The 14,725-nt window shown below is 44.3% G+C and overlaps 1 protein-coding gene across 1 annotated transcript in view; it reads left to right on the top strand.

The window, feature by feature from the left end:
- The window catches only part of LOC135216474 (uncharacterized), a 247,331-nt gene that overhangs the window by 223,977 nt on the left and 8,629 nt on the right, over positions 1-14,725 (top strand). The window contains exon 8 of the mRNA XM_064251843.1: positions 1,779-1,901. Coding sequence (XP_064107913.1) covers positions 1,779-1,901 — 123 coding nt within the window. The remainder of the gene's footprint in view (positions 1-1,778; positions 1,902-14,725) is intronic.

The raw sequence follows: 14,725 nt of genomic DNA, 5'->3' as shown, positions 1-14,725 counted from the left end.
GTTACTGCAAAAGTTCTGCTTCATAAAAAGCCCACAAAACCCAGAAAAGCCAAGAGCTATAATCATAACTCCGGTTACCCGTCTCAACAGAAAGCAGAAAAGTTAAAAAAAAATAATGAAAGCAAAGTTAATCATAAAATCACATAGGCATACTCCCAGTAACCATCAGGAGACATTGTCGTATGTTATCTCTTATAGTATGAAGTTAAAGCATTCTGCAGTGTCATATGTCATTTTACAGTTTGAAGTTAACACATTTTACTTATATGAAAATAATGGGAAACTGTAATCACCATAAAAATACAGGTAGTCCCCGGGTTACGACGGGTTCGGCTTACAACGTTCCGAGGTTAAGGCGCTTTTCAATTATATTCATCAGAAATTATTTCCAGGGTTATGACGCCTACAAAGCTGATCTAGCACAAGAAATATGACACTAAAAATGCAAAATAATCAATATTTGAAGGTTTTTTTTATACAAAATGCAATAAGAATGTAGTTTACACAGTTTTTAATGCACCCAAAGCATTAAAAGTAAGGTTTTATTAGGATTTTTTATGATGTTCCGGCTTACAACGATTTTCGGGTTACAACGCGTCTCAAGAACGGAACCCCCGTCGTAACCCGGGGACTGCCTGTAATTGAATTAATAGAGCACTCCCAAATAACAGCTGGATTGCCCTATGGTACTATTCACATGATAAAACCTGGTTGTATACTTGTAAAATATGTTTTGAATCTCCATTCACGGAAGAGATAGAATTAGCAAATATTGGGCAAGAATATGAAATACCCTTCCACAGTCATTGTTAGAGTAGTTTCACAAGCATTATATTCTAGAAATTTGCAGGAGGAGTAGGGGTTGGAATTGTAGGTTGAAATAATTCTAGATAGTGTTAATGGCTATGCTGATGACTCCCTTGCAGACTGCAGTTCGATTCTTCCGGCACGTCATGAGTGTTTTAAAGCAGCCTACATTTATTGTCTACTTACCTGCACATGATATTTAGTTGATACTTCACAAATACATAGTCTTTTTTTTTTTAATTTGAAAAAATTTGTAAAAGAGGCAGAAGGTGTATTGAAATGTAATCTGTGCATTCCCTGCAAGTGCATGGAGTGATTCTTTGAATGATGTAGGTAATTTTCTCCCATTAATACATTGTCACTTGAAGAAATTTAATGAAGAATCAGAGGAGCTGATAGGGTCATTAGCTTAGAGACAAGAAGTCAGAGGCAGGGAGAAGGACTGAATGAATCAATGATTTTGGAGCCTTCAAAATTTTCCAGTTCTTAAGTGTTGAAAATCAACAGAACATTGTGTTTTTGTGTGTGGCAAATGAAGCAAATTCAAGAGGTCAGGAACTCCAAGAAGAAAGAGTTTTGAGTATATTCATGTGATTGACGAAGATGATGGGGAGGGAAGGTGATATGTTGGCAGAAAGATCTGATAACCATTGTAAAGGCCTGTTCACAAGGTCGAGCTGTGCTCGACGAACTTTGTTTGATGTGACGTCAGAAGCAGAGAAACTGCGGAAAAGTCAGAAATTTGCCGCTTTTTCTCCGTTTCTGACGTCACATCAAACAATGTACGTCGAGGTAAGCTCACCCGTGTGGAAGAGGCTTAACAGTAGTTTATTCCAGCAACAGTTAACAGACTAGTATGTACTGTTGTGTTACCTTAACAATATTCTATATAGGCATTTCATAAAACAGAGACATCTGTGATGACTATGCAACAAAAAGGTCTTTTTGTAATTCCACTTTACTTTTTTCAGGAATTAATGCATATTGTCTTGGAATGTGTTTTGCTCCTTATTGGTGTAATTGGAAGCTTCAGTTGGTTCTATGGTGCAATGGCAGCTGCAATTATCATCAACATTCTTTTGATTCTCTCACAGGTAAGCCTTTGGGAAATTTTCTGGCTATGTAAATTTTCTTATCTTTTAAATAAATATAGAAATATGTAGTTTATTTATGTAACAAGACTGAAATTAAGTTTTCAGGTAAACTAAAGGGCTTAAAAATTAATGTTTCCCAGTATGCAAAATGTTTTGCCAAGATGTTATGAAGATAAATAGACCATGGTTGGAAATTATGTACTTTTTAGCATATTGTTACAAAGAAGCATTTCATAAAAATATTTTCAACCATGATACAACTAGATATACAGTGGACCCCCTGTATTCGCGTTCTCCGGATTCATGGACTCACATTCGCAGATTTCTCTCGGGAACGTTTCCCTGCATTATTTGCGGAAAATTCACAGTATTTTTCTGTGAGAAATATCCACAAATTCCTGGTTTTATTTATCAATTTCATCATAAAATGCACTTTTTGTGATAAACTATTAAAAAACCAAGTGTGAAAATTTTAAGTGGGCTTTTCTTGAGTTTCAACTAACAAAATAGGCTGTTATTAGCGTTCTATAGGGGTTCCAAACATTCGCTGGCTCTAACTATTCACAGGGGGGTCTGGTACGCATCCCCCGCGAATATGGGGGGACCACTGTAGTACTAATTAATGCAAATATAGTTTTTAAAAGATGAAAACTATAAACCTGAGATTACCTGTTCACAGCTTAGACCAACAACTTTTCATTGAGCACATATGAGTACTGGCTAGACAAAGAAATTGCTGTAACCTTTACGCATCTGGCCAAAACTGGCACTAAAAAGAAAGTATTAGATAACTAGAAGATTTTACTTTTAAACTTGACCAATCTTTTGTCCATACAGAATCATGGTAGAATGAAAGTTCATTCGGTTTTACTCCAGTTTCCTAAGATTTTATTGTTTACTGAAAATAACTTATTGTTACTTTTTCATCAGTGATGCACTCAAACTGTAACATGTGGCAGAATCAAAGCTAAGTAAAAAAAGCAAGCAAACTCCCCACAGTTACGTTAATTGTACAAGCTGACAAAATTTCCCACAGCCACACTTTCCCCTTTACGTTACTTTTCACCCGCAGGACAATTGGTTCAACGAAATACAGAACACACAAAACACAAACACATGTACTCATCTCAGGTTCCAGATACTCAGGGCTAGGCTGTGCTGTCCGTTGGATATAGACTAGTCGAGACACAACCACTACCGATAATCACAACACAAAACAACCAACCAAGAACCACAACCTTACAACAACTTAACAACAACAACCCAACAAATCACTGCGCAGACGAACACCAATAGCTTGAAATAACACAACAATCACACAACTCAACCTAGTACAACAACCTGCCAACACCAACACTGTCCCCAGCCGCCACTCACAGACACCAAAATCCACAAACAACCTCTTCAACTTCACCACAACCAGACACACACACATGCACAACAACTTGACAACATCAAAATCAATCAAATAACACAACATCAATTGACCATCAATGGATAAGACTGCTGCCAAAACCAACTGTGACTTCAATGACTTCCTTACTTCTTACGACTCTTGTAACACACTCATGCCACTGATATAAACAACAGAGTGCCACAACAGACACACGCTCATGACTGCCATTCAACCACTCCCATTTATTCCTCCACCAATCTCTCTCTCTCTCTCTCTCTCTCTCTCTTTCATGCAACCCTCGGAGACGTTATCAAATATAAATTGTCATTATCACTCCTCCATATTACCTCCCCCGGTACATTTGACAACATCTCCTTACACTCGCAACATCCACGCTAAATCACCTTTCGCAACGCATCGGGGTACCTCTCTCATATACACAGCCTTTCGTACTTCCTGCTCACTCTCTCTCACTTTCGCTACTTCCATTCTGATCCCTCATAACCTTGTCCAAATACAACGAATCAACTTCCATACTAACATTCATGCTCTTGATTATGCTCTTCTTACCCTTCTTTCTACCTACCTGTTTCCACTCACTGCTATCTAAATAACTCTCAGCCCTTTCTCCAACGTATTCAGTCCTAGTCTCATCCTTTCCATCACCCTTACTAACCTTCTTTCCCTTTGTCTTCTTTGTTTCCTCAGCCTCCTTCTTAGTCTCATCCTCAGGTTTATCCTTATCCTGTGTCTTCCCCTTCTTTCCCTTACTTATCACAACCAAATCACCTTCGTCACTCGTACTCTCATCCACCTGTTCTTTCACTTTCTTAAATACTCCTGGCCCCTCACAAGGCCCAGTAGGCCTACCTCCTACTGCTCCCTCTCCCATGAATCCCTTCATCATCTCCTGCACTGCATTCATCATTACTCCGAATTCTTCCTCCATTTTCTCAACCATTCTCTCTTCCACTCCTTTCACTGCTTTTTTAATTTCCACTTCCACACTCCTTAGCATTCCTGTCATTTCCTGTAACTCACTCTTCAGCTCTTCACACTCCACCCTTAACCTCTCATTCTCTACTTCCAATTGTCCTCTCACTTCTCTCTCCAACCTCAACTTCTCCTTCAGCCTCTTTACCTTATTTAATCCTTCCATCCTAAATTTTCTCACCACTCAAACACACTAGCCTAGACCAATCGTCTTGCAGCTGCCACACAAGCAGTCCCTATTCGGGTGCTAAAAATTTCTGTGGTGGAATCAAAGCTTAGTAAAAAAAAAAGCAAGCAAACTCCCCACAGTTACGTTAATCATACAAGCTGACAAAATTTCCCACAGCACACTTTCCCCTTTATGTTACTTTTTACCTGCAGGAAAATTGGTTCAACAAAATACAGAACACACAAAACTCAAACACATGCTCAGGCCCCAGATACTCAGGGCTAGGCTGTGCTGTCCGCTGGATGTAGGCTAGTCGAGATACAACCACCACCGATAATCACAACTCAAAACAACCAACTGAGAACCACAACCCTACAGCAACTTAACAACCTGACAAATCACTGCGCAGACGAACACCAACAGCTCGAAACAACATGACAACCACACAACTCAACCTAGCACAACCTACCAACACTGTCCCCAACCGCCTCTCACAGACAAGGAAATGCACAACCAACCTCTTCAACTTCAGACAGATGCACGCACAACAACTTGACAACATCAAAATCAATCAAATAACACATCAACTGACCATCAATGGATAAGACTGCTGCCAAAACCAACACTGTGACTTCAGTGACTTCCTTACTTCTTACGACTCTTGTAACACACTCCTGCCACTGATATACACAACAGAGCACCACAACAGACACATGGCTCACGACTGCCATTCAACCGCTCCCATTTATTCCTCCACCAATCTCTCTCTCTTTCACGCAACCCTTGGAGACATTTTCTAATATAAACTACCATTATCACTCCTCCATAATGTTTTCTTGATATTTTATGAAAATATTTACGTTTTGTTTATTAATGAGAAAAAGGACTGATATTTTTGTGTTCATCCATTTGTATAATTTATTCTTCTATCCAACTTTGATACAAGATACTGCATAGGAGCAACCTTAGCATACTGTCCCCACTGGGAGAGATTACGTTCAATACTCCACACTTTCAAAGTTCCATGTTGGAGGAGTGGTTTTTGCGCTCAAGCTACCAATCTGGTGGCCCAAAGTTCAATTCTCGGCTTGGCCAACACGGAATCGAAGGAATTTATTTCTAGTGATAATAAAACATTTTTTGATAAAATGTGGTTCAGATCCTACAATAAGTTGTTGGTCCCGTTGCTAGGTGACCAGTTGGTTCCTAGCCAACGTAAATATATCCAATCCCTCAGGCCAGCCCTAGGAGAGCTGTTAATCAGCTCAGTGGTCTGGTAAAACTAAGATATACTTTTCCACATCTTCGGATACCACTCCTCATATAATGAGATTTCATAAATGTAATTCCTAGGTATATAGTATTGATAACTTTATTTACCCCCCTTCCCCCCAAAAAAAAATACAGAGCACATGGCAATTATCCCCATGGAATGCAAATCTTTGATGCCATTTTTAATGCATTTTTCAATCATGTATTTGAATCCCCTTGCTTTAGAGAAATAATTCAGTATAGTGAATGGGAGGAATCTGTTTACACAGCAGTGGAGTAACAATATAAACTTGAGAGATGATGCTGTTTTACTCAGCAAAACACCAAACAATCCACAAAGCTTGCTTGAGAGTATGCATCAAGCATCAAGAGATGAGACTCAAGAAAATTGAAGAAAATGCAAACGATGAAAATAATGAGGACAGAGTATGTAAATAAAGATGAAATTATAATGGATGGGAAAATGATTAATGAAGTTAAATTTTCATATACAGTAGTACCTCGTACTTCGAACTTAATCTGTTCCAGAAGGCTGTTCAAAGTACGATTTGTTCGAAATATGAAACAAATATTGCCATAAGAAATAAAGGGAATCAGGATAATTCGTTCCAGCCAAACCAAAAAGTCCCCCTTTTCACATTTTTTCTATTATTAATGTGTTCAGAAGTTAAATTGAGAGTGTAAAGTAATGAAACCGTATGTTGTATGAAGCAAAATTTTCTAAATTTTATCTTTTCTATGTACGATTTACAAACTGTTTGGTAAAAATGGCACCGGCTGGCTGGGGGATGGAGGGAGATGTTCCTTGAGCAAACAGAGTTGGTTGCAGTATGCAAAGGTTGATAAAATAAATTTTATCCCATATTAGGTACAAAGACAATCAAAGGAATCGATAGTGTGTGTCGGAGAGAGAGAGAGAGAGAGAGTAATCGGCATTTTTGTACATGAACTTTCCTGTCAGATATATACTTAGCTATAGTCCCCGACGTTCCCGACAGAATTTCAAATCTCGCAGCCACACGCGACAGGTAGGTCAGGTGGTCTACCTTACCCGCCGCTGGGTGGGCGGTGTATGAACCAATCCCCCTTGCTTGTCAGATTTTCTCTGTCGCTGGAAACGATAACAATTGTTGTCGGTTCCTCTGGATAGATTTTTCGATTCTCGCTTGCCTGGAGTTGATTTGGACTTCTTTTGGTGACGTATTCGCTCTGTTTGGCTTGGCATACGCTAATTGTGGACCGTTTTGATTTTGAACTGGAATTTTCTTTAACAATGTCTGACCTGGATTCAGTAGCTAAAACTTCTGTTTTGTTTAGGGTTTGTGTGATTGAAGGGTGTAAGGTGAGGTTGCCGAAAGCTTCGGTTGATCCTCACACTGTATGCATGAAATGCAGGGGGAATGAATGTTCTTTTAGTAACCCTTGTAAGGAATGCGAGGTATTGAATGAAGACGAATATAAGGCTCTCTCTTCTTATGTTAGGAAGTTGTACGTGATAGAGTACGAAAGGCTTCCTCTAGAAGTTCTAGTAGGTCTAGAATGAGTGAGTTGGATGTAGATCCAAATACCAATGTAGAAGTAGAACCTTCTTCCCAAGTTGCAGCCCCTGCTCCCGCACCGAAGCCGAAGATTCGTCCTTTAGATGTGGCGGCTTTAAGAGCCACGATTCTTTCTATGGATCAGAAGATTCGTCAGTTAGAAGGTAAGGAGAGTGTTAGTGATCAGTGCAGTGTCCCCAGTGTTGTGGAGGGTGCGTCTGACCGGCTCCTTAGTGCCTCTAGGCCTAGACCTCTTCCAGACTCCCAGTTCCAGTGGAGTAGGAAAGTCGAAAGCCGCAAGAGGGCTAGGGAGAGCCCCCACCGGTCAGGCGTCCCCTCGGCAGATCCTGAAGTACGCTCCCAGGCTGCCTCGGATCGCTACAAGAAGGAGATCCTACGTCAATGCTTCTCCTCTTCGTCGTCTCCTCTCTGAAGAGAGGTTGGAACCTCCCCGGATGCGTCGCGCCTGTTGAAGAGGGCTTGGAAGGCTTCCTGCAGTCCTTTGGCTTCCAGCCCGGAAGTTTTCCCAGAAGAAACGTCTTTGGAAGCAAAGAAGCCCAAGAGATCTTGTGGATCGCTCTTCTTCTCCTGCCCCTCAATCTGCGCCTGGTTCGGAGGAAGACCAGCCGGATTCTCCTACTAGAGTCCTTGCGGGACTTCAGACTCAGATCTCGGCGTTGGTGGACTCTCTGGCCTTAGATCGCGTAGGAAGAAGGACGTTTCTCTTCTGATCAAGAGATCTAGGCACCGTTTCTTCAGAGGATCGTTCTCCTCTTCGTAGGCGTTCTCCTTCATATGGGGAGTTTTTGTATGAAGGTAGGAGCTCACGCGAGCGGCCCCGCCCCGCTCTCCTGGCTCTCTTTCTGCTTCAAGGCGCCAAACATCGGTCAGACGCTCTGTGGAGAAAGAAGTTTTTTCTCCAGATTGGATTCCCGCTTCTGGTAAGCGCTCTTCGCCTGCTCATCACGCTGTTTCGAGGGTACGGCCAAAAGGAGATAGTTACTTGGAGCAGAACAGACCTCTTTCTTCGTCTCCCTCTTGTGGAACTTCTCCTCAGCAACTTCGAGAAACTAGAAGGCGCCCTTCTACAAGTAGGCGCTCGTCTTCCGGATGTCGCTCTCCCCGAGTTTCGGATCGGGCGTTGAGTAGACGTTTTTCTCCTACTCGTAACTCCTCCCCCTTCAGACGTCAAGAGTCTGGTAGGAGCCATGCGCCTGATAGGCGTCCTTCTGGTAGCCGCTCCCCGCAAGATAGGCGCCAAGAGCCTACTGTACGTCGATTTCCTGGTAGGCGCTCGTCTTTTTCGAGGCGTCCTACTCCTGACTATTCTCCTCGTGGCGTGGCAACAACAAGAGACTTTCAAGCGCCCTTCTCCGTGTAGGCGCTCTCCTTCTTCTAGACGCCCTACTCCTGACCGTTCGTCTCTTGGTAGGCACCAAGAGCCTCGCAAGCGCCCTTCTCCCGATAGGCGCTCGTTAGCTTTGAGGCGCCCTTCTCCTGAATGTTATCCGCTTGTCAGACGTCAAGACTCTCGCAAGCAGCCTTCTCCTGGTAGGCGCTTTTCTCCTTCCAGTCGACCTTCTGTTGATCGTGCTCAACTGGACAAGAATCAAGAGCCGCGCAAGTGCCCTGCTCCTAATATGGCGTCTCAACGCCTGGCAGCCGCTCTCCTCAGGATAGGCGCACAGATTCTAGTAGGCGCTCTCCTCCTCGTAAGCGCACTGTCGATGTATCCAGACCTTCTCGGGGTGGAGGAGCCTGCCTCTCCTTCAGCCGAGAATTTCGTCTACCTCGAAGAGGCAGTCTCATTGCAGACAATCCAGATCGGACGGGCGCTCTTCCTTTTCGTCTCGTCGTTCTCCTGCTGATTTGAGCTCTTCTACGAGAAGGCGCTCTCCAACCTCTCGCTCGGCTCCTGCTAGGACCTCTTCGTCGCCTAAGGATCTTCCGCGCTCTCCTCGACAAGAAATCCTAGAGGGTGCGGATGAGGAAACCGAACACTTCTGCAGCAGTGTCTTCTTACAAAAAGCTCACAGAGCTTCTCCTGCAAGAATTCGGGGATTTCCTTACTCCTACGGCTCCTCCTTCTCCTCACTCGTTATTTTCTACGGCGAAGACAGCGAAGGGTTCTTCTTGTGTGAGGATGAAGCCGACCCTTTCGATGAAGAAGGCACTGAGGAGTTTTGGTTCCTGGATGACTTCCAAAGAGGAAGCGGGGAAAACGATGTTCGCTTTCCCTCCTTCGAAGTTATCAGGACGCGCTGGTTTCTGGTATGAAACAGGAGAGTCCTTGGTGGGTCTACCGTCCTCGGCCGATTCTGACTTTTCGGCTGTGGTAGATGCCACAAGGAGAGCTGCTCTTAACTCTGCGAAGACAACTTGGGCAATGAACGAAGTAGACCACATTCTGAAAGGCATGTTCAGAGTGCTGGAGGTCTTTAACTTCCTTGATTGGTCGCTGGGAGTCCTGGCTAAGAAGATAGAGGTGCCAGAGTCTTTTTCTCCAGAGGATCTCATGTGCGTTTTGTCATGCATGGACAAGTCTGTAAGAGACAGAGCGAGTGAAATCGCCTCCCTGTATGGGGCGGGGATCGTGAAGAAGAGATCTGTATATTGCTCCTTCTTGACGAAGTCCGTCTCCCACGCTCAGAGGTCTTCTTTGCTGTTTGCTCCTCTTTCCGCTCAGTTATTTCCTAAGCATCTAGTCCAGACAATCTCAAGATCGCTTTCGGCTAAAGCCACCCAGGACCTTTTGGCCCAGTCGGCAAGGAAACCTCACCCTTCCTTCCCTACCAAGACTAAGAAGGAGAAGTCGAGTACTCGGGAACCCTTTCGAGGGGCTTCTTCCTCCAGAACCTCTGCGTTTAGGGGTCGTAAACCCTCCAGAAGAGGTAAGACTTTCGCCAAGTCAGTCAAGGCCCCCAAATAACTTGCAAGTCCTTCAGACAACGGTGGGCGCCAGACTCTTAGGATTTGCGGAAGTCTGGGCCCAGAAAAAGGGGCAGATCCTTGGACCCTTTCAATTTTGAGGAGAGGTTACCTCATCCCTTTCACCTCAAGACCTCCCTTGACGACCACCCCAAGGGAGTTGACGGCCAGGTACAGAGACCCCATCATGAATCAAGCTCTCCATCTAGCAGTAGAACAGATGCTGGAGAGGAGGCTATCGAACTAGTGACAGACCATCGTTCATCAGGCTTCTACAACCGCCTTTTCCTAGTTCCGAAATCCTCAGGGGGATGGAGACCGATAGTGGATGTAAGCGCCCTGAACTTCTTCGTAGAAAAGAAGTTCACGATGGAAACACCTTCATCAGTGCTGGCAGCACTTCGTCCAGGGGACTGGAATTGGTATCCTTGGATTTACAGGATGCTTACTTCCACGTACCCATCCATCCTTCCTCGAGGAAGTTTCTCAGATTCATGATGGGGGGAAAAATTTTCCAGTTCAGGGCTCGTGTTTCGGCCTCTCAACGGCCCCTCAAGTGTTCACGGGGATCTTGAGGAACATAGCTCAATGGCTTCATTGAAGGGGGTGAGGATATCCATGTACCTCGACGATTGGCTGATAAGGGCCAATTCAGAAGATCGTTGTTTGAAGGACTTGCAAGTAACACTAGAATTGACGAAGGCGTTGGGACTTCTGGTCAATTTCAAGAAGTCTTCGCTAAATCCCGAGCAAGAGTGTGTGTATCTCGGGATACGGATGAACTCTCTGAGTTTTCAGGCTTTTCCCTCTCAGGAAAGGATAGCCCGAGGATTCGAGAGAGTAACAACCTTCTTAGGGAAAGAAGTATGCACAGCGAGGGAGTGGATGAGTCTGCTGGGGACGCTCTCCTCGCTGGAGCAATTCGTTTCCCTAGGAAGGTTGCACCTGAGACCGCTCCAATTTCTTTCTTCAATTCTTTCTTCATCGGAATTGGAGTCATCGTTCTCAGGATTTGACGTTTCTCCCTGTCGTTATCTCAGGAAGTCAAGAAGCAACTCACATGGTGGACAGACCCCAACCTCTTTGCGAAGGGACTGTCTCTTTCAATCCCAGAGCCCCAACCTAGTGTTGTTCTCCGACGCGTCGGACACGGGTTGGGGGGCGACTCTGGGAACCAGCGAGGTGTCAGGTACCTGGGTGGGGGACCAGGTATCCTGGCACATCAACAGAAAGGAGTTGATGGCTGTGTGGTTGGCTCTGAAAGCTTTCGAGCCCAACATCAGAAGATCAGTAGTGCAGATCAACGCTGACAACACTACAGCGCTAGCATATATCAGAAAACGGGGGGACGCATTCCTTCTCTCTGTACGAGACAGCAAGAGACCTTCTTCTGTGGGCAGAAGAAAGGGGAATCAAGCTTCTCACCAGGTTCGTGCAGGGAGAAAGGAATGTGAGAGCAGATCTCCTCAGCAGGAAAGATCAGGTCCTTCCCACAGAGTGGACTCTTCATTTGGATGTATTGCCAGAGCCTGTGGAAGTTGTTGGGCTGTCTGAGTAGATCGCTCCTTAGCGGGAGCGATCTTGGAAGGTCCACTAACCATTCCAGTACCTCTGTGAACCATTCTTGGGCTGGCCAAAAGGGAGCGATTAGGATCATTCTCGTTGAATCTGACTCATACGAATTTTTTTATTGTTAGCCCCAGAATCTTGAAGGGGGGAAACGCGTAGACGTCGAGTCCGCTCCAGTCTAGCAGAAGAGCATCTATTGCTAATGCCTCTGGATCTGAGATCGGAGAGCAGTAAGGATCCAGTCTCTTGTTTTTTCGACGTGGCAAAGAGTTCTATGTGTGGCCTGCGCCACAACTTCCACAGGCTCTGGCATATATCCAAATGAAGGGTACACTCTGTGGGAAGGACCTGATCTTTCCTGCTGAGGAGATCTGCTCTTACATTCCTTTCTCCCTGCACGAACCTGGTGAGAAGCTTGATCCCCTTTCTTCTGTCCACAGAAGAAGGTCTCTTGCTGTCTAGTACAGGGAGAAGGAATGCGTCCCCCCCTGTTTTCTGATATATGCCAGAGCTGTAGTGTTGTCCGCGTTGACCTGCACTACTGATCTTCTGACTTTGGGCTCAAAAGTTTTCAGAGCCAACCACACAGCCATCAACTCCTTTCTGTTGATGTGCCAGGATACCTGGTCCCCCCACAACCACCCAGGTACCTGACACCCTCGCTGGTTCCCAGAGTCGCCCCCCAACAAACCCGTGTTCCCACTTCGACAGGTACCACAAAAATCTCCTCACTCTCAGTCTGACTGGCTTCAGACTGTCCAAAGTCTGGTCAGAACGAAAGGCTTTTCAACAACAGCTGCTAAAGCAATCGCAAGAGCGAGGAGGCCTTCCACCTTGCGTGTATACCAGTCAAAGTGACGATGGTGCAAGAGAAAGAACATTTCCTCTTCCAGTACCTCTGTGACCCAGATTGCGGATTTCCTGCTTTTCTCAAAGAAGAGTGTCATCTTGTTGTGTCTACTATTAAAGGATACCGCAGTATGTTGGCGGCGGTATTTCGGCATAGAGGCTTGAATATCTCCGAGAATAAGGACCTGCATGACCTTATTAGGTCATTTGAAACTATTAAAAAACGATCTCATATTGCACCGAACTGGAATCTAGACGTAGTTCTACAATTCCTTGGATCGTCTAGATTTGAACCACCTAGTTCAGCCTCGTTCAAGGATCTGACGAAGAAGGCTCTCTTCCTTATGGCCCTAGCAACAGCTAAGAGGGTGAGTGAGCTCCAAGCTATTGAGGGCAATGTCGGGTTTAAGGAAGAATCTATGGTTTGTTCGTTTCTTCCAGGATTTCTTGCTAAGAACGAAAACCCATCACGTCCATGGCCCAGGAGCTTTGAAATTCGTGGTTTATCTTTTCTTGTAGGGGAAGAGCCTGAAAGAACTCTTTGCCCTATGAGAATTGTAAAGTATTACCTTAAGAGGAAGGAGCAACTTAAGGCTAATCAAGATGTACTTTGGTGCTCCGTGAAGGACCCCACTCGGCCCATGTCGGAAAAATGCTCTTTCCTTCTTCTTGAGAAGCCTTAGTACAGAGGCACATGTTGCCTGCAAGGAAGAGCATTTTTAAGCTTCTTGAAGGTGAAAGCTCCAAGGTGAGAGCCATTGCAACTTCGCTTGCATTCAAGAAGAATATGTCTGTGCGGAACCTGATGGAGGCGACCTTCTGGAGATGCCAATCGGTTTTCGCGAACCACTACTATGTGATGTAAAAATCACTTATGATAAATGCTTCGCCTTGGGCCCTTTCGTATCGGCGGATTCGGTGCTGGGGCAGGGAGCTGAAACTTATCCTTTTTAGACTTTGATATGTTACCCTATATTTTGTATTTGTGTTTTTGGTTGTCTGAAAGAGGTTGCAGGAGGCACCTCTTTTTGTCGTAGTATTAACCCTTTGTATTTTGGTTAGGTGGTCTGATGGGTTTTGGCTCCTTGCAGAGGTAGTGGTAAGGATCTGTTATGTAAGCGGACAAGTTCCCTTTAACAGGATCAGACTTGGATTCTACCACATAAGGGGATCACATATCCCAGTGGTAGATCCGAGGGTCTTTCAGCAACAGGTCACGTCCTAGCTGTAGCTCTCCAGGCAATGCAGACTCAAAGACAGTATCTATGAAGTCTTCAGCCTGAAAAGGTGAGAACCAAGGTTTTTATATCCTACAACATTAGTTGTTTCCCTTCTTTCCTGTATTATTTAGCTGTCTCTTACCCTCCACCAAGGGTGCCAATCAGCTAAGTATATATCTGACAGGAAAGTTCATGTACAAAAATGATATTGTTAAACTACAATAAAGTTTTGTACATACTTACCTGGCAGATATATACGATTAATGGCCCATCCAGCCTCCCCTCAGGAGACAGGTGGAAGAGAAAATCTGACAAGCAAGGGGGATTGGTTCATACACCCGCCACCCAGCGGCGGGTAAGGTAGACCACCTGACCTACCTGTCGCGTGTGCCGCGAGATTTGAAATTCTGTCGGGAACGTCGGAGACTATAGCTAAGTATATATCTGCCAGGTAAGTACTATGTACAAAACTTTATTGTAGTTTAACAATATCATGTTTACACTTGGGTATTAACCCTTAAAAGCCAAGCTGGTATTTCCGAAAGTGTCTCCCGTATGCCGGCGGCGTTCGGGGGTGAGCGCCGAAGTGGAAAAAGTTTTTTTCTTAAAATCACAGCACGCTTAATTTTCAAGATTAAGAGTTCATTTTTGGCTCCTTTTTTTTTTTGGTCATTGCCTGAAGTTTAGTATGCAGCCATCAGAAATGAAAAAAATATCATTATCATATATACATATTGGAATATAGGAGCGCAAAAGAAAATTTCATATATAATTGTATACAAATCACGCTGTGAGCAAAACGGTTAAAGCTAATGAGTTCATTTTTTGTTTGTTGTATTGTACACTAAATTGCTATGATTATGGTATATAACAAAGCAACACAGAGAAAA

This window comes from Macrobrachium nipponense, chromosome 6, assembly GCF_015104395.2.
Source record: "Macrobrachium nipponense isolate FS-2020 chromosome 6, ASM1510439v2, whole genome shotgun sequence".
Classification (NCBI taxonomy): domain Eukaryota; kingdom Metazoa; phylum Arthropoda; class Malacostraca; order Decapoda; family Palaemonidae; genus Macrobrachium; species Macrobrachium nipponense.
The sequence above is the reverse complement of the archived record's forward strand: the minus strand, read 5'-3'. Positions and strand labels throughout refer to the sequence as shown.